This window comes from Cebus imitator, unplaced genomic scaffold (assembly GCF_001604975.1).
Source record: "Cebus imitator isolate Cc_AM_T3 unplaced genomic scaffold, Cebus_imitator-1.0 Scaffold150, whole genome shotgun sequence".
NCBI lineage: Eukaryota > Metazoa > Chordata > Mammalia > Primates > Cebidae > Cebus > Cebus imitator.
Genome location: NW_016107465.1, coordinates 1,917,384 through 1,944,163, shown reverse-complemented (window position 1 = coordinate 1,944,163; position 26,780 = coordinate 1,917,384). Strand labels below are relative to the sequence as shown.

General features: G+C 40.4%; 1 protein-coding gene across 4 annotated transcripts in view; it reads right to left on the bottom strand.

Moving 5' to 3' along the window:
- Window positions 1-26,780, bottom strand: part of PCSK5 (proprotein convertase subtilisin/kexin type 5) — a 461,778-nt gene that overhangs the window by 409,887 nt on the left and 25,111 nt on the right. For all 4 annotated transcript variants that reach the window (XM_037743744.1, XM_017543248.2, XM_037743743.1 and 1 more), the window contains exon 2: window positions 8,677-8,781. In XM_037743744.1, coding sequence (XP_037599672.1) covers window positions 8,677-8,781 — 105 coding nt within the window. The remainder of the gene's footprint in view (window positions 1-8,676; window positions 8,782-26,780) is intronic.

Below are 26,780 nucleotides of genomic sequence, written 5' to 3'. Positions count from 1 at the left end.
GTACGTAAAAAGCTTGCAAATGGTTTTATCTCCAAGTTGAGAAAACAGCAAATATGCTGGTTGCCTCCACAGATCAATTACAGATCAATTAGTAGTAAAGAGAAAATACTTCTGAAAGTATAAAGTGAAACTATGGGGAAATGGAATTTGACTGATAAGGAGTAGATGTGCACAACCTCTCCATTACGAGCAGGGAAGTGCTCCTGTACTCCCGTTACTCCATCACGCCTATTTTACTCTTGAGGCAGAAAAGAGAAATCCCAGGCACCTGAAAATCTAATCCTGAGCACAACAGGCACCAACCTGAATGAGTAGGAAACTTGAACTTGCTTTTCTTCTTTCACACGTCTGATTTCATCTGATCTTGCCAGCTACATCAACCACTTCGTTTCTCCCTTCCTGTCATTTTCCTACACCCTTTACTCATTGCACAATGCTTGAATGCTCTGCTTTAAATTCTCTTCAGAGAAAATGGCTTATAGATAAATGTAACAAATGGGAAGCTAAAACCTTGAACTTGACGCTGGGCCACACTTATAAGAAGACAATTGCTTTTCCAAGAGAATAAACAAAAGGTTTCAAATATTTAAAGAACTATTACGGAGAAATGGATTTACCACAGTATAGAATTCTGGAAGGCAAAAGTAGACTCAATGGGTAGACATTACAGGCAAGTAGGTTATAACTAACGAGTTAAATCTCTTCAAATATAGAAATGTTTGCCCTATCTGATGGTGAACGCTCTTCCATTAGAAGTGTTCAAACAGATCTGAAAAAATTCCTTTTAAAAGTACAATGGATGGTATGGCACCATTGGATAGTAAAGTAATAAGACTAAATAAACTCTAATTCTAAGGAGTCTGTGATTCCACAAGAAGTAATGTTATATGAATAGTTTTTCCACGTGAGAAATGTAGCCACACACATCTGCGTGATGAGGCAGGCTGGCTGAGGTGAACATAGGAAGAAATAAGATGGGAGATGCCCATTCCTGACCCATCGGAGGGAGTGACACTGTCCTACTCTTGGATAAAAACTGACCCCATAATAGATTTGAGGATAGAAAAAGGATTAGATTAGACCCTTGAACCTGGGGGGGCGGAGGTTGCAGTGAACTGAGATCACGCCACCGCACTCCAGCCTGGGCAACAGAAAAAAAAAAAAAAAAAAAAAAAAAAAAAAAAAAAAAAAAAAAGAGAAAAGAGAAAGGATTGGAAAAGATAAAAGATAGGCTAGAATCTTCACGATAAAATCTAATGGGAAAAAGGGGAAGCTGTGCTTATGTAATTAACTACATATGCATAGGATATGGGTGGTTAACTTAATGGCAGTTTATGGTTTTTATTTTTAAAAGTCAAATATGCCCTATTCTACTAGAAACTTTCGGATTTTAGTTTTCCTGTTTTTGGATAAGGAGAAGGAAAATGAAAGAAAACGATCTTCGCACTCCCCCTCACGTCCTTCCAACTTTGTGGGCAACTAAAGAGCTTCCATCCAGCAATCTCCTACAGATAACCCTGTCCTTGACCCAAATGTCTATGGCTGGTCAAAATTTATAAACAGACTAGTAAGAGGCTTTGAGAACGTGAATTCAGACTATCATTTCTAAAATGTAGTTTAGATGTCTTGGAGAAATGTTGATAAGTCAAAAAAAAAAAAGATGTGGACAAGAAGGATAAAATATAACAGCACTTTCTGCAAAACTGTGTCATTATTGTCCCTATGTTAGAAGTCTGTGAATCTCTGTCATTTAAAAAGTGAATCATAACATAATGTTAACACACATTATGTGTGTGAGTCAAGGCCATTCTTGTTCTCTGGGCTCATGTGCCCAAACTGACCACATCATTTTCTTAGTACCAACAGGGTTGTTCTTACAATGTTGCTACTTTTGCATTTTCTCCTTTGGATCTTTGCAAGTAAAGAGTAAAAGGAGGGGAAAAAGCAGTGTGCAATTTACTATAGTAAGTAAAAGCCAGGATGTGTTTAGGGTGTGTATCCCTGTGATTCAATCATGTGATTTCCCTTTCTTGAGAAGGTGGTGATCAAAAATAACGTTAAGGTTGCATCACCAAATTTTCCACGAAGCCATTTCACATGGTCCAAACCCACAAATGTGCCTCCAGTCTGGCACACAAATCACTCACCCTATACACACCCAAGATCAAGGAAAAGGAGACGGGCCCAAGAAACCACCTCACGCCAACACTTGCATTGTATCCCCAACAAAGTCAGCTGGGAGCGAGAAAGAAATAAGCTTATAGAAATTTGCAGTCTCTAAGTATTTTTCCCACAAAATACTTATTAATTGGGAAAGGGAAAATATAGGCATACCTTGTTTTATTGCACTTCACTTCATTGTGCTTTGCAGATATTGTGCTTTTTGCAAATTGAAGATTTTGGGCAACCCTGTACTAAGCAAGCCTGTCAGTGCCATTTTTCCAACAGCATGTGCTCACTTGACGTTGTCTGTGTCACATTTTCAGAATTATTGTAGTATTTCAAACTTTTTCGTTGATATTATATCTGTTGTGGTGATCTGTGATCGATGACCTTCGATGTTGCTACAGTAATTGTTTGAGGGTGCCACAAACTCCACCCATATGACAGTGAACTTAATCAACAAATGCTGTGTTTGTTCTGACTGCTCTATCGACTTACTGGCCACTCCCCATCTCTCTCCCTCTCCCCAGGCCTCCTTATTTCCTAAGACACAACTATATTAAAATTGGGCCAATTAATAACCCTACAGTGGCCTCTAAGTATTCAAAATGAAAGGAAGAGTCACTCCTGTCTCACTTAACTCAAAAGCTAGAAATGATTACACTTGGTGAGAAAGGCACATCAAAAGCAAGCATAGGCAGAAACCTAGCCCTCTTGAGCCAAAGTTACCCAAGCTGTGACTCCTAAAAGAAATTAAAAGTGCTACTCTCATGAATGCACAAATGATAAGAAAGTGAAACAGCCTTATTGCTGATAGGGAGAAAGTTTTTGTGGTCTGGATAGAAGATCAAATGAGCCACAACATTTCCTTAAGCTAAGGACTAATCCAGAGCAATGCCCTAACTCTCCAATTCTAAGAAGACTAAGAGAGGTGAGAAAGCTGCAGAAGAAAAGTATGAAACTAGCAGAGGTTGGTTCATGAGGTTTAAAGAAAGAAGCTATCTCTATAACATAAAAGTCCAAGGTGAAGCAGCAGGTGCTGATGAGAAGCTGTAGCAAGTGATCCAGAAGATCCAGCTAAGATCACTGATGAAGACAGCTACATCAAACAACAGGTTTTCAATGTAGATTAAATATATGACTTTCACATTAGAAAGAAGCAGGTACCTAGCTTCAAAGGATAGGCTCCCTCTCGTGTTAGGGGCTAATGGACTAGTGACTTCAAGTTGAAGCCAACATTCATTTATCATTCTACAAAATCCTAGGACCGTTAAGAATTATGCTAAATTGAAGGCCAGGGATGGTAGCTCACCCTGTAATCCCAGCACTTTGGGAGGCTGAGGCAGGTGGATCACTTGAGGTCAGGAGTTCAAGACCAGCCTGACTAACATGGTAAACCCCGTCTGTACTAAAAATACAAAAATTAGCCAAGCGTAGTGGTGGGCGCCTGTAATCCCAGCTACTCAGGAGGCTGAGGCAGGAGAATCACTTGAACTCCAGAGGCAGAGGTTGGCAGTGAGCTGAGATCATGCCACTGCACTCCAGCCTGGGTGACAGAGCAAGACTCCATCTCAAAAAAAAAAAAAAAAAAAAAAAAAAAAAAAGAATCATGCTAAATCAACTCCACCTGTGCTCCATAAGTAGAACAAGCACATCTATTTACAGCATAGTTTACTGAATTATTTTAAGCCAGCTTTTGAGACCTATCTCTAAAAAAAAAAAAAAGTTCCTTTCAAAATATTACTGCTCACTGACAATGTACCTAGTCACCCAAGAGCTCTGATGGAAATTTACAAGGAGATTACTGTTCTCATGCCTGCTAACACAACATCATTCTGCAGTCCATGGATTAAGGAGTAATTTCTACTTTCAAATGCATTTAAGAAATACACTTTGTAAGGCTACCACTGTGACAGACAGTGTTTCCTCTAATGGATTTGGAAAAGTAAACTGAAAATCTTCTGGAAAGAATTCACTATTCTAGATGCTAATTAAGAATGTTCATGATTCATAAGAGGAGATCAAAATAGCAACATTAACAGGAGTTTGGAGGAAGTTGATTCCAAACCTCATGGATGACTTTGAGGATTGCAAGACTTCAGTGGAGAAAGTTACCGCAGATGTGACAGAAACACCAAGAGAACTAGAATTAGAAGTGGAGCCTGAAGATGTAACGGAATTGTTGTAATCTCATGATAAACCTGAAGATGTAAGGAATTACTTCCTGTGGTTGAGCAAAGAAAGTGGTTTCTTGAGATGGAATCTCCTGGTGAAGATGCTGAGAACATTGTTGAAATGACAACAGAGAATTTAGCATACAACATAAACTCAGTTGATAAAGCAGTTGCAGGGTTTGAAAAGGATTGACTCCAATTTTGAAAGAAGTTCTGCTGTGGGTAAAATGCTATCAAACAGCATTGCATGCTACAGGGAAATCTTTTGTGAAAGGATGAGTCAACTGACATGGCAAATTTCACTGTTGTTGGATTTTAGGAAATTGCCGCAGCCACCCTAACCTTCAGCAACCACGACCCTGAGCAGTCAATAGCCATCAACATTGAGGCAAAACCCTCCACCAGCAAAAAGATTATTGCTTACTCAAGGCTCAGATGATCATTAGAATATTTTAGCAATAAAGTATTTTTTAATTAAGGTATGTACATTTTTCAGACACAATGCTATTACACATTTAATAGACTACAGGAGACTATGATCATAACTTTTATGTGCATTGGAAAACCATTTGTGTGACTTGCTTTATTACAATATTTGCTTTATTGAGGTGGTCTAGAACCAAACTGCACTGTCTCCAAAGTGTGCCTGTAGTAATTTTAAAGTAGAGAAACTGGCAGATATGATATTTACCATGTGTTCAAAGTTACCACCACCAGTAATGAACAAAGAGGTATCACGTGCCTCTCAATCTGATGCACTGAGAAGAACATATCACCTCTCTGATATTCTTGACAAAAATGTTCTTGCCAAACCTGAATCTGATCATGAGGAAACAGACAAACCCAACTTGAGAAATATTCTACAAAATAACTGGTCTGTACTCTTTAAACGATTTCTAGCTTATGAAAGAAAGAAAAAGCTTAAGAAATATGACAGTAAAGAGGACTCAGGAAACATGACAACTAAACGTGATCCTGGCCTTGAAACGAGGCAACTGAAAAATTTGTATAAAGTCCGTAGATTAGATAATAATATTAAATTAACATTAATAGCTGGATTTTTATTGTTATGGTGATAAAACAGAATGTCCCTATTTTAAATAAATACACAATGAAGTATTTAGAATTGAAGGCACATCATATCTGTAACTTGATCCCAAATGTTCAGAAAATGTATATACATGCATACCTTACATACATACATGTGTGTATATGTGTGTGTACATAGAGAGAATCAATGACCAACTAAGTGTGGTAAAATGTAAAACATTATCATTTGGGAAATCTAGGAAGAATACATAGAAATTCTTTGTAACATTTTCATTTTTGCAAATTCTCTGTAAATAAAAAGTTTCTAAGAAAAAAGAAAAATGGCTGGGCATGGTGGTTCTTGCCTGTAAGCCCAGCACTTTGAGAGGCCAAGGCGGGTAGATCATTAGGTCAGGAGATCAAGACCATCCTGGGTAACACAGTGAAACCCCGTCTCTACTAAAAATACAAAAAATTAGCTGGGTGTGGTGGCATGCACCTATAGTCCCAGCTACTTAGGAGGCTGAGGCAGGAGAATTGCTTGAACCTGGGAGGCAGAGGTTGCAGGGAGCTGAGATCACACCACTGCACTCCAGCCTGGGCGACAGAGCAAGACTCCATCTCAAGGAAAAAAAAAAAGCCTGTAATCCTAGCACTTTGGTTGGGAGGCCAAGGCAGGTGGATCACTTGAGGTCAGGAGTTCAAGATCGGTCTGGCCAACATGGTAAAACCCCATCTCTACTAAAAATACAAAAATTAGCCAGGAGTAGCGGTGGGTGCCTGTAATCCCAGCGACTTGGGAGGCTGAGGATGGAGAATCACTTAAGCCTGGGAGTCGGAGGTGAGCCTAGATCATGGCATTGTACTCCAGCCTGGGAGTGCAGACGCCATCTCAAACTCCATCTCAGAAAAAAAAAATAAATAAAAATCAATAAATAAAAACTTAGGAATCCCCAATGTCCTTTGCTCCCCCAACTCCCAACATTAAGAAGCACTGCAATGTCCTGGGCAGTCTTCCCTGAAAGTTATCATGGGATACCCCAGCAGCGGGGTCGATAGGGCACCAATGTATCTCCAAACCTCAGAGCCTAACACAGGGCCTGGCATACACTAGGGGCTCAAAAAAGGGCCAATGAATAAATGAGCTACAAGAAAGATCCAAAAGTGTAGGCAAACCCCAATTTGTGACTCTTCCTCTGCAAAGCTCCTAGGAACCGCAGGTGTCTTGTATAAATGCTGGGTGGGAATGATGAGCAAAAGGCACTGGAATGGAGAGTAAGTTGTGGCTCTACTCTAAGGGATCCTTTTTACTGAGGAGGCAGGGGAGTGCAGCATGTACCCTTGGACTGGCCTGCAAAGGCTCTGCTCTCCTGAAAGATGCTATGTGTTCCAGCATACAAGGTCTCTGTTGGATCAAGCATAAGCCACATGATGCACTAAGATAAGAAGAAATAAACACCAAGATGCCTTAAGATAACAATGAGGATTGACGTAGCTTCATATTCAGTAAACCCTTCATCATGAAAAGAATGCCTTATAACATTCTGTTCTTACTTCCCAAGCCACTAGTACTTGGTTTTTCAAATTCACATTGTTTTAGTATGAGGTCTGAAATTAGCATCATTTTCAATACCAAAGTTCAAGAAAAGCTTCAAAAAAGTTTGAGATGAAAAATATGACTTTGTTTTAAAAATGCAGCTAATTCACTAATGTCCCAAACTGATTGCCTTTCCAGAACAATTCAATTCTGAATAGTGACGAAGGAAAAAACATGCAATCCACAGGCCATGGAAATGTATTAGGGGATGTTCCTATAACCCACAGAAAATAGGGACCTAGAAGAAATGTGCCTTTTTTTAGCCAAGTTACAATTTCACAATCATGAACACTGTGCCACAATATTCCAGAGAAAAAATAAACAAGCCTAACTACAGCACATAACAGAGGGCAGGACTCAATACTGCAGACCTCATTTGCATATGAATTCAAACAGAGGCCTTTTCACTTATTATAAGAAATATAACTTTCAAGGATCTCTAGCTGAGATTGCTATGCTCACTGGTAGGGACTTACCTGCCGATTTATTTGAAAATAAGTACTTGTGGCAAACCCAAATTATAATGAGAGGAAAAAAGCAAGAACATCCTACAATAAATAATACACAGGGAGCCCACAAACAAACTAGGGCAAGTTGGTACAGCTGCACCCTCTTCCCCTTTACATGACACATCAGAGAGGCCAATTAGTTCTCAGTCAGAAGTCCATTCCTTCCTCCAACTTGATTCCCAAGGGCAGATACCTAACTCGACCTCAGAGTCTTAGTCGCCAGCGATTAGTTTCTCCCTAATACTGCTCAGCTTTCCATCTCCCATTTCAAAGCTGCCCCACCTCTCTAACACCGGAGAACCTAAGCATCACATGCTTCCCTTTATCTGAGACAGAGCCTCACTCTGTCACCCAGGCTGGAGTGCAGTGACACCATCTTGGCTCACTGAAACCTCCGCCTCCCAGGTTCAAGCGATTCTCCTGCCTCAGACTCCCTATTAGCTGGGACTATAGGCATGCGCCACCACACCTGGCTAATTTTTTTGCATTTTTAGTGGAGACGGAGTTTCACTGTGTTAGCCAGGGTGGTCTCGATCTCCTGACCTCATGATCTGCCCGCCTCGGCCTCCCAAAGTGCTGGGGTTACAGGCGTAGCCACCGTGCCTGGCCAGCATCAGCATGCTTCCTTCTAGGCTCTCTCAGGGGTATGTTGTGTGTAAAACCCAAACGGCTGGGCACATCAGCTTCTTCCCTTTCTGTGCTCAGTATCCCACCTGTTCCAGACAGAGTCTAGTCCTTAGGCTGCCAGAGATGAGGGTCTATCAGTGCCAGATAAAATCACGAGGATTCACGGCGATCTGTACCCTAACCCAAGGGTTCTGGAAGAAAGCCCTCCTTTTGTGGAGTTCATGCAACCTCAGATTTGTATGCAGATAGGTAGACAGCATGGTACTGTTAGCACTTCAATCATTCTCAACCGAATTCTATCTTCCCCACCCCCAGCCTCTCTCAGTTCTCCATGAGAACCCATAGCTATGGATACCCCTGGGCTGCTCTACAACTGGGATGAGAATGGCACATCCATAAAAATCAAGCCCCTGCCGATTTTTTGTCTAAAGAGGAAGTACGGACACCAGACCAAAGGATAATATGACAGTTCTAGAAATCTGAGCCTTCATGCTGGTTATCAGCTCCTGGTGTTTCATCGCCAATGAAAAATGCAGAAGCTTTGCCTCTTGGTCCCCACCCAACTGGTTCTTCTTACCTTTGGTTCCATTGAAATGAAACTGTGGGTCCCTCTGCTCGAGATAATTGACCTTTTAATCGTCCTGCTATGGTAGAAGTGGTAGTAGTCCTTCAGAGCCCCTATCTGCAGAGGAAGGGTTGGGAAAGAAAGAACAAAACCAAGATATTAATGTATGGAAACCATATTCTGTGTTCCTGTTTTTCATTTAAAAAGAAACACAAAACAAAAAAGGTCTATAAATTATGCAGCTGCTGGCTGTGCTTAAATGTTACCTGAACCTTGGTGATCACTTTTCAAAAGAAGGACATGTGGTATGAAATGGAGTGTCCTTGAGGCAGTGACTGCAGAACTCAAGATTATAATGGGGCAGCTTAGCCTCTCCAAATCTCCTTTTAATGTTTAATTTATATGCAGCATTTTAAGTAATTCTATATCAATCTATACCCAAATGTGGGAAAGAGGGGGAAAAATCAAATAGCTATCTAGTTATAAAAACACATTGCATTTTGTTTGCTCTGAGAAATGTACAATGAAGGACCTTGTTAGATTATTTATATAGTTAATTTGAAATATGTCTTAAGCAATTGATCATTCACAAAGATAACATGACTTCGTTTGTTTCTGACTTCAGTAGACAGTATAAATATATAGCTCTTATTCATTTATTGCAAAACTTCAAGTGAAATTGTAACTTCTAAAATAAAACAAAAATCATACATCCTACCTATCAGCTAAGCTTCCTGTATAAAAACATTCGCTTCTACTTTATCTTATCCATTTCTGTAACATTCTAGTCCTCTTATTTACATACACCTTTCCTCAGTTAGGTCTGTTCAGAATGGCTTTGAAAATAAGCCCCTGTCCACTTTGGGAAAAACCAGCTAGCAAAACCTCAATCAACCATGTTTTCTCAGTTATAAAGTCTTCTCAGTTATAAAATGTGAATCACAGAATGAAAACTGAACTATGCATTGAAGACAGAAGAGCTTGGTTCTAATTCCAGCAGACACTCGCTGGAGCTACATAACATACACTAAGTCTCCGTTTCCTTTTCTATAAAATTGGACTCTGGGCTAGTTAATTTCCAAGACCACTGCAGTGCCCAGATTCCATTCTTTGACACTCACATGCTTTGGGCAAATACCACAGTGGCTGTCTCCAGGACATCCACGGCTCTGCCCTAAAATAATGACTATCATCAGGATGTTTTCCAATTGGGGCAAGTCAAAAGTTCAGCTTTCCTAATTTAAAAAAAAAAAAAAAAAGTCTTGGCCCAGGTTAATTTTTCCAGATGAAAGGTTTATTTCTCATTCCCTTGTTTTCATCACATTCTCAACCATCATCCCACTCAATTTCTGTGCTATTTAGAAATCATCTCCTCACTAGGGCTTTACACAGTAATTGACTGTCTCATCATTAAGATTTGAAAGAAAGTCTAAGTCTCGCATTTTTGATTCAAGTGGAAACTGCTCTGACCTACACAGATGAAATCCTGGACTCTGCAAACAACTGGGGAATGACGGCGGGGAAGCCTCTCATCTCAATGATCCTGGACTCTGAAGCAGCAGTGAACAATGAGGAAGAGGGCACAGATGCCAACCCCAGCCTCCAGGAGTGTTTTAAGGAGGGATTTACAGGCCCATTTTAAGATTCCAGAGAACTAAGAGTAGAATTCAGGAGTAGTTGCATAATCCTTTACAAGAAAACCTTAAAATCCCAAGAAGCTTAGAGTTTTCATCTTCTGTAACTTTTGTCAAGAGCTTTCTTTGGTAAATACAGTAGTTCTCATGGAAAGAAACAGAATCTCCACAAGGAAGATCCTCACAGAACAATCCCCTCTCATATCTGTTTTCTACCCAGCAGCTGGAATGAAGTGTTCAAAATGCAAATCTGGCTGTGTTCTATGTCCTATCCTGCCTAAAATCCTTTAGTAGCTTCCCTTTGCTCTTAAAATAAATAGTATCAGTCAACAATTAATATTACTTCATAATATAGTTTTAAAAAGTAAATCAGAATAATAATATTGCATTAAACTTTTATTCACACTGTGCCAGGAACTATTCCGTAAGCTTCATCTAACTCACTGAATAGAATATTATCCTCCTCTGACCTAGGGGCCTGCATGGTCTGGCCCAGCCTCTCTCTCTAGCCTCACCTCAAATCACACTCACCCTCATTTTCTCTGTACTCTGGCTGATATTGTTTGGCTGTGTCCCCACCCAAATCTCATCTTGAATTGTAGTTCACATAATTCCCTAATGTTGTGAGAGGAACCCATTGGGAGATAATTGAATCATAGGGGTGGGTTCCCCCATACTGTTCTCATGGTAGTGAATAAGTCTTAAGAGATTAGCTGGGCGTGGTGGTTCATGCCTATATTCCCAGCACTTTGGGAGGCAGAGGTGGGTGGCTCAGTTGAGGTCAGGAGTTCAAGATCAGCCTGGCCAACATGGTGAAACCCTGTCTCTACTAAAAATACAAAAATTAGCTGGGCATGGTGGCACATGCTGTAATCCCAGCTACTTGGAAGGCTAAGTCAGGAGAACCGCTTGAACCTGGGAGGCGGAGGTTGAGATCACACTATTGCACTCCAGCCTGGGTGACAGAGCAAGATTCTGTCTCAAAAAAAAAAAGAAAAAAGGATGGTTTTATAAGGGGAAACCCCTTTCGTTTGGCTCTCATTCTATTCTCTTGTCTGCTGCCATGTGAGATGTGCCTTTCACCTTCCTCCATGATTGTGAGGCCTCCCCAACCACGTGGAACTGTAAGTCCATTAAACCCTCTTTCTTTTGTAAATTGCCCAGTCTTGGGTATGTCTTTATCTGCAGCATGAAAACTAACACACTGGCCGTGCTGCCCTTCCTTTCAGTCCTTGACTGTGTCATGCTCTTTGTTCCCTCTACCTGCAGCACCTCTCCTATCTCCACCCTCTCCGGCTAGACTGCTCTTCCTCATACTTAGAGTCTTATCTCAAGCAGGAAGTCTTCTAAAACTCCCCAGGCAAGATCAGTTTCATTAAGTATACCATCTCATATTAAGAGAATCTTAAGAATATGCACCTCTAGTTATACCTTGATTAGTACAATTACTGGTTTAATGCCTGTGTGCCCATCAGCCCATACGTTCCACTGAGTCAGGAACACATCTGTTTTGCTCACCATTTTATTCCCAGCTCCTAGAACACGACTCAACACAGAAGAGGATCTCAGAAAAGATTGCTGAATGAATGGCGTAAACATCAGAATCCATAAATTACTAAAACCACATACAGTAGAGCTACATGCGGCTCATAATCTCAGTATGAGTATCAAAGAATTATCACGTTAAGGCTAATTTCAGAAAAAATGGTTTAGTTCTACCTTAACTGCAGTACCAACTCTCCCAAGGTTACCGTTATCAAAGTTGTGGGTTGAGGCATCTCTAGTCTTTATTTTGTTTTGTTAGCAAGACAACAGCTAAAGAGTAAAGCACATTAATTCAATTATTCTGCCCCATCCAAACAAAAAATATCATCTTCTAGGATTATATATATATTTATATGTAAAAGCATATTTATATGTAAAAGCATGTTTATGTCTCTCATCTATTAATATGCATGTCCCTTATTGATGAGAATTGTCTTTTATATTCCTTCCTTTTATATTCCCTTTATACTCCAAGCATGCTGAGGGCATTTAATAAACATTAAGAAAAAAATGTCAGAACATGTTGGAAGTTATTTAAAAGAAAAGCAGTGTATGAAAACAGAGCAGTGATATTATCTATAAGCAGGCATTCCATCTAGCTTCTAATGTAAAACAAAAGCTGATTGTGGTTATGTTATGCCATAGCAGCAAGGACTAAAACAAGGAACAATATATAACTAACATGGGGACATCTTATAAATAAATCAGAAACAACAGGAGTATATAAAGTATAAAATCAAAATCAACAGCAAATAGTGTGAAGCCCAACCTTTTCCGTAACGATAGCTACATAAAGGAAAGAGAGTAATTTCTTTCCTCCTGGCCCTCTAACGCTCCTCTTCTGTACCGTCACACACTAACGCAACTTTGTACACAACACTAAGTCAAGGAATTTCATCTCTTGCTCCTGATTCGGTCGTTTTTGTGCTTTTTCTTCCTGAGTGGTGGACCATCACCCTTGCACCTGGAATTTTCATATCTCTATTCTTTCTAGAACCAAAGTATGTTCTTAGGAAAGGCATTGTAAACTAGTTTATACTAATAAATGACTGGTAGACTCAATGTTTCAGTTCTTTCAGAGATACCTGCATTCGATCAGAAAATTAAAACTTAAGCCAAACAAATGAGTTCACAGAGTTTGTAATTTCAAAAATACAGTCACTGAAGTTTTTGGTTTACTTTTGTTTCTAGCAGCAGGAAGGAACCTTCCCAATGTTCCTAAATTTTCATATCACAAGCAAGCTGATGACTTCTGAACAGAGAGCTGAGACCCACTTGTTACACTGGCTTTGCCCCTGAGGAGGAGCTGTGTGGCCTTTCAGAAATCACTGCCCGCTGACAGCTTCACCTGAGCATGCAGCAAAACCCTAATGACTCCTGGCACAGAGTCTGCAGCATCCTTGTACATAGCTCTGTAAGGTAACCAACCGACCCCCGTAGAGGGTTTGCCTAAGAGACTAAGCTATTTCCTGGGACACAGGATTTTTCAGTGCTGAAATAGGGACAGTTGGTCACCTAGTTATGAAGCACTGGGGGTGGGGTCACCAGCATTGTGGCTACCTTGAGGAACCTGTCAGTTCTCTTGGGCTGCTTCTCTGCTTGGTTTTCTCTCCTGCCTTCTTCAATGTATAAATTCCTCCAAATCTGTACCCATTTTTTAAAAAGTAATTTACCTCCATTCTACAAACAAATTAACCAAAGGGGAAAAGTTTGAACAGACACTTCATAAAAGAAGATATACAAATGACCAATACACACATGAAAGGATGCTCGAATGTAAATTAAACTCATAATAACACTGCACACACACTAGAACGGCTAACATTAACAAGACAGGCAATACCGAGTTTTAATGAGATGTGTGGCATGAGAACTCTCATATATTGCTAACAGGGAGTATAAAATTGTTCAACATTTTTGGAAAACCACTTGGCCATTTATGAAACAAGCACTCTCTCCTCATGATCTAGACATTTTGTTTCTAGGTATTTCCCCAAAAGAAATTAAGACATTATTTCTAGACAAAACTCATACACAAATGTTCACAGAATTTTCTTATTAGTAGCTCCAAACTGGAAACAATGCAAATGTCCATCTATAGATGAATGAAAAAATAAACGTACCAGAATTTATTTGTATAAAGTACAAAATGGAATAGGATAAAATAGAACATCATATGGCATATAATAAAATGCCACTCAGTAATGAAAAACAAGAGGAACAGGCAATCATCATTTCAAAATGTGCTAACACAAAAACATGCACACTATATGATTCCATTAACATGAAATTCTAGGACTGATAAACCTACTGTATAGTGACAGAAAACAGAACACTGATAGCCTGGGTGTGGAATGGAAAGGAACTGGGAGATACCTGGAGAACCATGCTGAGAACGTTTTGCAATTTGATTGTGATGGTAATTCCATCAGTAAAAAGCGCAAAGGTGTGTGCTGGAAACAAACAGCTCCTTCTCATTGGCTTCCAACATCCAAACACATCTTTTCCCAGCACCATATTCAGTGACAGCAGGTTGATGACTTCACATCAACAAGGATAGAAGTATTTACATCACAAAAAACTGGCAAAGGTCACAAATTAGGGCTTTCTTTTCTCCATGAAAACCCAATTAACTATTTATCAGCACACCACTGCATTTATACACTTGTCAACACTCAGCCAACTATATACAGGAATGACTGCATTTGGGATATGTAAATTATACCTCAATAACCAATGATGTCAAAAAAGTTACAAATTCCCCTTTTCTGAATTCTGGTTATCTCTTTGCAGTCCATAGGGTGACTCAAAGATTGGGAAACGGAAGAATCCGTGATGTGGAGCTGGAATTTGTCCTCCAGCTCATACCTGTTCCTACCTGCACAGGTGAGATGGGGAAGAACCAAGTCATCAAGACCATTGCTCTTGTTGACCAACCTCTTTCCAATACTCAAAAGTGAAAAGTCTGAAACGTCTGCTTGTTAAACTCATTTCTGATTTAGACAGAAAGTTACAGAGGCAGTGCATGAGATACTGCTTTCTCTTCATTAAAATTTAAGTGTGATGTTTCCACAGCACATCGCTAAATGTGAGAATGTAATAATTGTAACTACTTGCCCTCTATGTTCTAGACTTCATAACATTCAAAGGAGAATCCATGAGAAAGAGGCCATGATTGCTTTCTTCAGTCACCAAGAGCACTCCCAACCCTGGGACCATTGCACCTGCCTTCTTCTTCCTGAAATGCTCCTCCAGAAATCTCCAGGCTTCACTTCCTCACTTCTCAAAGGCCACCTTCTCAGGGAGGCTTTCTGTGATGACTTAATTTAAAATGACTGTTGCCCCTCTGGATACTCCATGTCCTGATTTATTTTTCTCTATAACACTTATCCCCACATAACATATATGTTTCTCGTTATGTGGCCCGTTTATTGTTGGTCTTTCCCATTAGAATGTTAGCCCCATAAGGGAAGGAATTTTTGTTTTATTCACTGTTGGATTAGTCTCAGCTCCTATTAACAGTGCCAGGCACACTCAATAAATGAGTAGAATAAAGCAATGAATGAATGGCCCCTGACATAGCGAAATTCAAAATAACAGTGGGCGTGTCTCTCAGCCTTATGGAAAGTTTCTTGCTCATTCTTTTATAGCCCTTTTTGGGTAAATCATTGACATATAATGTAACATATGCTCTATGCTTAATAAATAAATGGTGAATGAATAAAAATATACCTATCATCAATAAACACATAATCATCAAAGTCTGTCTGTATATTTCTCAGTCACCTCCCTCATCCCATCACAGTTAAGGGGTTCTTCAAGTCACTGAACAAAAATGATATTTACACCAAGGCTACTGAATTAATTTTAAAACAGCAAGTCAGAAGTCAAGGAAATGCAGTAATCTGATGAACTGCTAATATTTATGGAGTACAACCAGCTGTTACTTCACTGAAGCCTCACAACAGTATCAGCAGGTATCATTATTCCTAGCCTACCCATCAGAAAACAGAGGCTCACCAAGTAGAAGAACCTGCCTAAGGCCACAGTTAAAGAATGAAGCTAAGGTTGATGGTGGGCAGCCTAATTCCAGAGCCTATGCTCTTAACTACTCTAAAAGATGTTTGAAATATAAAGTTTCTAAGGATGAACTTAAAACTACAGCTATCCAGAGATCTCAACAATTGTCCAGAAAACTGTATTTCTAAGAGTTGTACAGAGAGGGGATATTTCCTAGGAATATTTCCATGTACTTTGAGCAGAGGCAAAAAGAGAGTTGCCAGGTACCTCCATGAGTAAGAGAGAGGTCATTCCTGTTCTCGGGGGCGGGAGAGGTGGGGGGGCAAGAATCCTGGCCTTCATACCTGGTTATACTGCTGGCCCCAGAAAACTTACATTACTGTTTTCATGTTGGCAATAAAGTATCTTTAAGGCATACCTTCATCTCAAAATGTCCAAGCCAGGATTTGAAACCATGTCAGCCTGACTCCAAAGCAAGCACAATACCCTGACACCAAGATTTGTAAATGCTATTGCAACAGGTAGTAGAATGCTACACAATGACACAAAAGGTATTTTTCTTAGACTTTAGTTTCAAGTCAATCATTCAGAGAATCCTTGATTCCTTCCTAAATTCCTTTAGGTTCAGGCTCAGCTTTTGAGCTCTTCAGAGAATGGTATTAGAGGGCATTCAAGGCAAAATCACTACTGTGTACATGTTTTTAAATCAGGATGCTCAAGGAAGGTTGGAAGGATGTATAATCTCTATGATTTCAGCTGTCTGATCTCCAAGAAATGCAGGTATGTGGTTGGCTGATTAGCATTCCTCACCAAATGTCTGCATCCTAACCTCCAGAACCTGTGAATATGTTACCTTTATGGCAAAAGAGACTTTGCAGGTGTGATTAAGTTAAGGATCTTGAGATGGGGTTTAATATCATCAAAAGGGTCCTTATAAAGAAAAGAGGAGGCAGCAATTAGAGAAGGAGATGTAATAACCAAAGCCAAGGTCAGAAAGAAAGAGATGGAAGCGGAGATAGGAGAGAGATTTGAAAATGCTATGCTGCTGGCTCTGAAGACGGTGGAAGGGGCCACAAGCCAAGGAATGCAGATAGCCTCTAGAAGCTGGAAAAAACAAGGAAATGGTCTCCACTAGAGTCTCCAGAAGGAGCACAGCCCTGCCAGCATCTCAATTTTAGATTAGGACTTCTGACCTCCAAAATCACAAGATAATAAATTTGTATTGTTTTAAGACATTGAGTGTGTAGCCATTTATTACAGCAGCAATAGGAACCTAACCCAAGGTAGAACTAGTACCTCAGGAGACACCGATAAGAAAAGGAAATGAAACTAGACAGACTATTAGAATTTGGTGCCTTTTTATTCTTTGTAATTTTCAGGAATCCCTGGGTATTTGGTTATCAACTTCCAAATAGTTATACCAATATAGCTATAGCAATACAGGTACTCTGCTAAGCACTTTTCTCACATGATCTTGATCTTGCTTAATCCTCAAAACAAACTGAAGTCCAAAATGAAGCAACTTGCCTAGAAAAATAGAACTAGTGAATGGCTTATCTATTCAAAGCCACTGTGTAATTAATACAACTACCAATAAAAGTTCCCACTTGCTGCATGCTTTCGCTACATTATGTCTAATCTTCCCAACAACCCTGCAAAGGAGGAAGAATTACACTAATTTTGGGGACAAAGAAACTGACTCTAAACCTAAAAGTTAAGTAACATGGCCAGATAAAGAAGTGTCCAAGCCAGGATTTGAAGCCAGGTCAGCCTCACTCCAAAAATCTATGCTTTTCCCAGGCACAGCACTTTGATTTTATTTCAAATGTATTCAAAGGGTTCTGTAGAGCCAGATTCAATTCTATGGGCATGCTAACAGAGTATCCCCCACCCTATCTCACCTCCTTTCCCTCACTAATATGAGGCCTCATTATTTTATCAAAAGCCACCTGAATAGAGTACAGAAAAATCTAAGTCCTCATAGTTTACCTTACAAGCAGGTAATCAAAACCATCTTCATTACGAATCCTGAGCAGACAAGAAACAGATACAATGCTTTCACTAAGGAAACTCAACTTACAACACAGCAAATTGAATGAGCATCAGATTTTCCCATGTTCAAGTGAAAATCTGATGGTGTGCCCAACAACTCACAAGGGACATGAGATTTGCCTCAAAGCAAATCATAGAGTCTCAGAGTTGGAAAGCACCTTTATAAGACTTTAGTCTGCCCTGTCCTTCCCCACTGGATGCAGAAATGCTTCCTTCCAATTGGCTAGGGTGCTGCGTTTTCTGGGGCAGCCAATTTGTTAGAAAGTTCTTCCCAATAATTAGCTTAGATGCACTGACTACTCAACGCATTAACCCAATAGCATCATCCCTCTTCTACATGGCAGACAGCCAACGCATCCCCACTGGATCTTCCTTGTTTCTGGACAAACATCCAAGTTTCTCCATTTTTCTTCTCATCTAACAAGCTTTTGCAGGTTACTTCCCCTAGTCAAGCCATCTGTAATATCTCCCAGAATGCCTAGAGCCCAGAACATAACACATCTCAACTCCAGGTAAGAAGGAGTTGGGATAGACTCCATGATACCATGACCTTCCTTGGTAGTGTACTTCTAAAAAAGTAGCTTATAATTAGAATACTTTAGCAGAATAAATAATCCTTGGGAACTTTTTTTAACTTGGTTCTCCTCTTGGAGGAGAACCAAATTAAAGTCTGTACTTTAATTTTTTAAACGTACATATAAATGATAGAAATCTATATTGCTGTCAAATGTTGAATTTCATTTTCTCTACCCTACTAATGCTTTTATAGGCTCAGGCATTCATCTATTAATTGAGTGTGTATTATGTGCCAAACAGTGATCCAAAGACACTGCAGATAGAGTGAACAAAACACAGTCCTTGTTGATGTAAACATAATGTCCTGACTTGATTTTGCCAACCCCATGGGGTCAACTGTGAGTTTGAAACGTATGTCCTCTATTGCATTAGAACATTTCTCCCCAGAGTACTCAAATAAATTTTCATATTAGCACACTACAGATAAGGACTGGGTTCAACATTCAACTAACAGTACATTTGTAACAGCTTTTTAAGAATAACCTGGAAATGACATTATGCTTTTATTTTCTTCAATCCATTTTTGTCCAAAATGAGTAATTATATCCTTAATGTAAAATAATCCATGTACTCTATTCCTGAGATAAGAGGTATTACTGCTATTTATAGTCAGCTATTCTTACACAAAGTTCTTCAAAACCCATCTGCAAGTAATTTCTGGAGAAACTAAAGGAAATTATGGTTTAATATTTAAGCTATCCCACCTGTTTTTAAGACATACATCTCCCATACATACACATACGCGCGCGCGCGCGCACACACACACACACACACACACACACACACACACACACCCCAGAGAGCTCAAGAGAGGCTGAAAGAAAGAATACACGTCTGCAAACAGGGTCTGCACTCTTTTCTGTACCATGATCTCAGCCACCTAAAGCAGTGCCACATATAGGGAAATAAACGGAAAAGAGTACATATTTTTATAGGTGAAAACACTGCTAGAATTATCACCTAGAACAATACATTTTCTCTTTAGGTCCAGTGATGCTCAATACTGTCTATGCATTAGAATTATGTGAGGACTTTAAAAAGTAATAATGCCAGAGGACCGCCAACCCAGACCCCTGCATACCTGCCCCAGAAACCCTGATTCTGACTTAGGGTCTCAGTTAAGGCCAGGGCTTCGGTACTTTCTTTTTAAAAACCTTCTAGGTGATTCTAACATGTAGACAAGGTGACAAACTACTGTTCTAATTCATCCATCTAATTTGGCAGAAATAGAAACATTTACCCTGAATCCTGCAATCTCCATTAAATATTCCTGTCTAGTTCATTAAAATAAGCTTAAATGAGAAAAATCTCTAATCATTTTTTCATTTTAAAACGAATGTAAGTGGCATGTTTCATTCTTTTGTGCCTTCCATTAATGATTCCAAAAGCCCTCTCTCCCATCAAAAAAAAATTTAGAAAATATGTATTTGAATGTATAACGTATAATCAGATTCAGAACTGTATTTTATCATACTGGTAAATAGAGTCTATTTTCAGCTCTATAGCTTTTTTTTTTTTTGAGGCAGAGTCCCACTCTGTTGCCCAGGATGGAGTGTAGTGATGCAATCTCCACTCACTGCATCCTCCACCTCCCAGGTTCAAGCGACTCTTGTGCCTCAGCCTGCAGAGTAGCTGGGATTACAGGCATGCACCACCATGCCCAACTAGTTTTTGTATTTTTAGTAGAGACAGGGTTTTGCCATGTTGCCAAGAATGGTCTCGAACTCCTGAAGTCAGGCAAAAAAAAAAAAAAAAGTGATAGAGACTAGCTTAAGACAGCTTATGGCCTTGTCACACCAAGTTTAAAAACCCTATTAGGAAGAGAAGCTTCCCCCATATCTTTGCTAATGGCTGTTCAGTTGAGTGGTGCCTCTTTGTTTTGGGATGGAGTCTTGCTCTATCTCTCAGACTGGAGTGCAGTGGTGCAATCTGGATTCACTGTAACCTTTGCCTCCCATGTTCAAGAGATTCTCCTGCCTCAGTGTCCAGAGTAGCTGAGACTACAGGTGCGCACCACCACACCTGGCTAATTTTTTTAGTTTTAAGTAGAGACAGAGTTTCACCGTGTTGGCTAGACTGATCTTGAACTCATGACCTCGGGTGATCCACCCACCGCAGCTTCCTAAAGTACTGGGATTACAGGAGTGAGCCACCATGCCCAGCCCAGAGATGCTTTTTGTTCACTTGTCCCCATCTGAGTCCTTCTAGGGATTGGCAGAGTTAGCCCTTGCACTGCGGTGACCACAAAAGTGGGCCCAGGGCAAGGGAAGAGCAGCAGCATCTGTGGATGATGGCAGAGGGGAAGTGGGTGAGGCTTCTAACCAGATGTGAAGTTCTGCATCTGGGCAGATGTCAGGAGGTTGGGTCCTATTTTTACAGCTCCTGAGGTTCAGTCACTGTTGGCAGCTATTGGCTTGTTGTATTAATTAAAGAGATTGCAGATACACATCTATCAAAATAGATAAAAATAAAAGAAAAAATGGCAATATCAAATATGATGAGGATGTACAGTAAGTGGAACAGTCATATGTTGTTGCTGGGAATACTTGGAAAACAGTTTGGCAGTTTCACATAAAATTAAATATTCACAGCCAGGCATGGTGGCTCATGCCTGTAATCCCAGCACTTTGGAAGGCCGAGGCAGGTGGATCACCTGAGGTCAGGAGTTCGACACCAGCAGTTCGAGATCAGCCTGACCAACATGGACAAACCCTGTCTCTAATAAAAAATATAAAATTAGCCGGGCGTGGTGGTGCATGCTGGGTGTGGCGGTGGGCGTGGTGGTGCCAGCTACTGAGGAGGGTGAGGTAGGAGAATCGGCCAGGAGGCAGAGGTTGCGGTGAGCCAAGATTGCACCACTGCACTCCAGGCTGGGCAACAAGAGCAAAACTCCACCTCAAAAATAAATAAATAAATAAAAATATTCACTTAATATGCAATCCAGAAATCATACTCCTATGTCCCCCAAGAAAAATAAAAACTTAACGTTCACTCAAAACCTTGTACATGACTGTTAGACCAGCTTTAGTCATAATCACCAAAAACTGGGAACAATCCAATGCCCTACAACTGGCGAACAGATAAACTGGTACATCCATACAATGTAATACTACTCATCAGTAAAAGGAGCAAACTATTCATTAACTAATCAAGGATCTCAGATGCATTATAACAAAGGAAAAAACAAAACTCAAAGGGCTGCTTACTGTGTTAGTCCATTTATATGACCTTCTGGAAAAGGCAAGGTAGACCATAAAACACATTAGCAGCTGCCAGGGATGAAAGGTGGGAGGTGAGGCAAAAGGCTGACCACGAAGCAGCACAAGGGAGTTTTTCGAGGCAAAGGAATTTTTCTACATCTTTCTTATGGTGGTGGCTATACAACCATATGCATTTGTCAAAACACACAGAACTGTACAGTTAATTTTACTGTATGCAAATGACACCTCAATAAACCTGATTTTTTTTTTAACTCTATAGAGAAAAGCCCAGTCATCAAAACTACTTGGAAAGATAATGCAAAAGAAAAGGCAAAATGTTAAGAAGTTGTTTAGATTAAAATATATTATCAAACTGATGTTGTTCAGTTGAAGAACTTCCCTGAAGCCATAGCAACCACGTCAACATTTGGAATTATACAGGGCAAAAAGCAACCTTGAGAATCATTTACAATATGTAAAGCTTTCCTTTTATGAAACAAATGAAATAGTTCAGCATTTCTGGTAAAGTGCTGCTTTCCATCAACATAACCATCTTAGTCACAACAAAATACAAACAATTATGCTACATGATGGAGTCATTTGGAACTCCTGTAAACTGAAAAAAAAGTCTGGTAATTTTGAAACAAAGATGAGAAGGTGTATGTAGCTTGGTGTCTCCTAAGTGCTATCAGCCATACAACACCTAATATAAATGTCTTGAAATAAGTAAGAAAATCTATAAATCAGTGGCTCTCAAAGTGCGGCCCTGGGGCCAGAGGCATTGGACCAGCAGCACTGGCATCGCCTATGAGCTTGGCAGAAATGCACATGAATGAGCCCCACCCTAACTGAATCAGAATCTAGTCATCACCTGCTCAGCCAACTCAATCCAAGAGGTGAGAAGGAGGTCACCAAGAGGGTTGATGAAGCAACATTCAACAAAGGGTGCAAGCATATCATCATCTATCCTGACCTGTGCAGTCAAGATAATGCACAAATATACCCCCCATATTCTCACCCAATCTATATTAATTTTTATTCTCTTATAATGTCATGGGACCAATCTTTGTTTAAAATGACATGGGATTTCAAGAAGAGTTTTATCCAAACTCAAATCCAGAAGATAATGAAAAACATTAATAATGTTCACAGTATTAAAAGAAGTATAGTTACCTATAAGAGACTATCTTGAGAAACTCAGTTCGCTTCATGACCAAGTGGCTAAAATTTCAGAACTAAAAATTCCCAGATGACATGCATACTAATAATTGTAACTATTAAAAATTAAAAGTTTGTCTTCCTATAACCATTAGACCCTGCCACGTTCTACTTTAGATGGATGATCTTCTTAGCTTCTACTTCCTAAATAGAAGGACCAATAATAATTTCTGAATTTTCCTTCCTCTTTTCAGGTAAAATGTTTAGATATCCCAACAGATATCTCAACAGCATCTAAGATGTTATTCTTATCAGGTTTAAGACGAGTTCATCAAACACAAGCAAGATGAATAAAGTAGTCCTAAATATCTTTACAATTATATCAGCAGATACGTGCAATGTGTAAAACAAGGCTTTATTTGCATTAAATTATCAATGTTTCCTCTTGGGGTTCTGCTTTACCATACTATCTGCCCATGATATCCACGGACTATAAATCCCCGATTCTGCATAAATGAACTATCTACTCTTTGAATTGCCTAGGGGCAAATATTGAATCTGAAGCTAGCTCCCAGGTGACACAAGGTTCTTCAGTAGACGCATGCTCAAAGCAACAAAAATCTGAATATCAGCTTAATTAAAATATTACCAAGAGAGATCTGCTGCCTTTCACCTTCACACACACTTGCTCCCAACACATAAAAATGCCAAGTGTTTTGGATTATCTGTCTGTTTCAGCACCATATGTGATTGCCCATTGCAACAGTTTTACAACCTTGTAAACAGGATAAATAACTCATCAGGCCACATGGCTTTGTCTGTCTTATCCTATGTAACATCAATATTAACTGCTTAGATTCATATGCTTTTCCCACCTTTAAAGTGCTTTCCCTTACACTGTTTTATGTAAGATAATATCACCCCTTTGTGAAACTTGTCAATTACTTCCTGTTACTTTTATAATTAGATCAACAGTGCCTTTATTTGACCCAAGGGACTATCATTGCTGGTTTCCATTTACCTGTCTAATATCATCCCCTACCACCTCCCCTGGCCCTCACTCACTACGCACCAACCCACTGGCCTCCTTCCCATCTCAGAACCCTTACACTTGTGCTCCATCTGCCTGGAACTCCCTTTTTTACGATCTCTTGCTTTTTTTTTTTTTTTGAGACAGAGTCTCGCTCCGTCGCCAGGTGCTTTTTTTGTGTGCAGTGGCACAATCTCGGCTCACCGCAACCTCCGCCTCCTGGGTTCAAGCAATTCTCCTGCCTCAGCCTCCCGAGTAGCTGGGATTACAGGCACGCGCCACCACGCCCAGCTAATTTTTGTATTTTTAGAGACGGGGTTTCACCATGTTGGCCAGGATGGTCTCAATCTCCTGACCTTGTGATCCGCCCGCCTCGGTCTCCCAAAGTGCTGGGATTACAGGCGTGAGCCACCGTGCCCGGCCGATCTCTTGCTTCTTAATTCCTTCTCATTTTTTAAGCTTTTAAGCTCTCAAATATCACTTCTTCAGAAGTCAAAGTCTTCTTTGGCCTCTCTGCTAAATTGCCTTCCGCAGTTACTCTCTATCTGGTCAGGCTGTTTATTTTCTTTATTTTATTTTTTTTTTGGGGGGATGGAGTTTCGCTCTTGTTACCCAGGCTGGAGTGCAATGGCGCGATCTCGGCTCACCGCAACCTCCGCCTCCTGGGTTCAGGCAATTCTCCTGCCTCAGCCTCCTGAGTCGCTGGGATTACAGGCACGCACCACCATGCCCAGCTAATTTTTTGTGTTTTTAGTAGAGACGGGGTTTCACCGTGTTGACCAGCATGGTCTCGATCTCTTGACCTCGTGATCCACCCGCCTCGGCCTCCCAAAGTGCTGGGATTACAGGCTTGAGCCACCGCGCCCGGCCCAGGCTGTTTATTTTCTTACTCACTTTAAAAACACGGCAATAGGCCGGGCATGGTGGCTCACGCCTGTAATCCCAGCACTTTGAGAGGCCAAGGCAGGCAGATCACGAAGTCAAGAGATCAAGACCATTCTGGCCAACATGGTGAAACCCCACCTCTACATACATATATATATATATATATATATATATATACAAATTAACTGGGCTTGGTGGCATGCACCTATAGTCCTAGCTACTTGGGAGGGCGACGGGGGAGAATCGTTTGAGCCTGGGAGACAGAGGTTGCAGCGAGCCAAAACTGCACCACAATACACTTTAGCCTGGCTACAAAGCAAGTCTCTATTCTCAAAAACAAACAAACAAACAAAAATGACTATATTGCCAGCACCTATCACAATGGCTGGGATAGAGTGGTTGCCCAATAAACATGTACAGAATGAATAAGTTATAATCTCCATTTTTGAAATATTAACACTGAGGCTCCGCTAAATTCAGTAATTTACCCAAGTCTATGCTAATAGCAAGAGAAAGAAACAAGATTTTTCTGACACCAAGCTCAGTGCTATTTTCACTATACTAGATTAAACCTAAATAGGCTAAATGCTAAAGTATATCGTAATTGGTGCTTAGAGTCATATTTTCAATTTTTATTAAAGTTTCAACCCTGACCTGATTAACTTTAAGATTAATATCTTTATCTCAACAATTTCTGAGCCTGGCTTTAAAGTCCTTAAGCTCTTAATTTTCTTTCTTAACGTAAAAAGTCCACTGACCTTTATTTCACCAGCTTGCTTAGTTTAAATATATGTCAAACAAACCCAAAAAAGAGAGTTTAAATGGCCACTATGCCTACCAAATAAATGTTTGTATCCATAAAATAGAAAGTTAGATCAGCACTTTGCGGGGGTGAAGCGGGTGGATCGTCTGAGGTCAGGAGTTCGAGACCAGCCTGGCCAACATGATGAAAGCCTGTCCCTACTAAAAATACAAAAATTAGCTGGGCATCGTGGTGGGCGCCTGTAATCCCAGTTACTCGAGAGGCTGAGGTAGGAGAATTGCTTGAACCTGGTAGGCGAAGGTGGCGGTGAGCAGAGATTGGACCACCACACTCCAGCCTGGGTGACAGAGTAAGACTCCGTCTCAAAAAAAAAAAAAAAAAAAGAAAGTTATATGGGATGTTTAAAAACATGTAACTTCTTGAACGGAAGCAGAGCAGTGGCTCATGCCTGTAATCCCAGCACTTTGGAAAGCTGAGGTAGGCAGATCACAAGGTCGGGAGTTCAAGATCAGCATGACCAATATGATGAAACCCCATCTCTACAAAAGATAAAAAAAATTAGCCAGGCCTGGTGGCACGTGCCTATAGTCTCAACTGCTTGGGAGGCTGAGGCAGGAGAATCGCTTGAACCTGGGAGGCAGAGGTTGCAGTGAGCCGAGATCGCACACTCCAGCCTGGGCGACAGAGCCAGACTCTGTCTCAAAAAAAAAAAAAAGAAGTAACTTCCAGCACTAGATTACTAGATTTGAGTTCTAAGCATTTCTCTCCCATCATTCCCAAGTACTTACTGTTAACCTAAAAGATAAACTCAATACAGTGTTTTACCAAAAGAATCACTGCAACATTTAGAGACTTTTGTAGTAACTCAAAACATGTACTTAACTGGACAATCCCGCATATCTGCATAAGTGAAGAAAGAGTGCATTTAATATATATTAAGCGACCAGGTGCGGTGGCTCATGCCTGTAATCCCAGCACTTTGGGAAGCTGAGGCAGGGAGATCACCTGAGGTTAGGAGTTTTGAGACCAACCTGACCAACATGGGGAAATGTTGTCTCTACTAAAAATACAAAAATTGGCCAGGTGTGGTGGCTCAAGCCTGTAATCCCAGCACTTTGGGAGGCCGAGGCGGGTGGATCACGAGGTCACGAGATCGAGACCATCCTGGTCAACATGGTGAAACCCCGTCTCTACTAAAAATACAAAAAATTAGCTGGGCATGGTGGTGCGTGCCTGTAATCCTGGCTACTCAG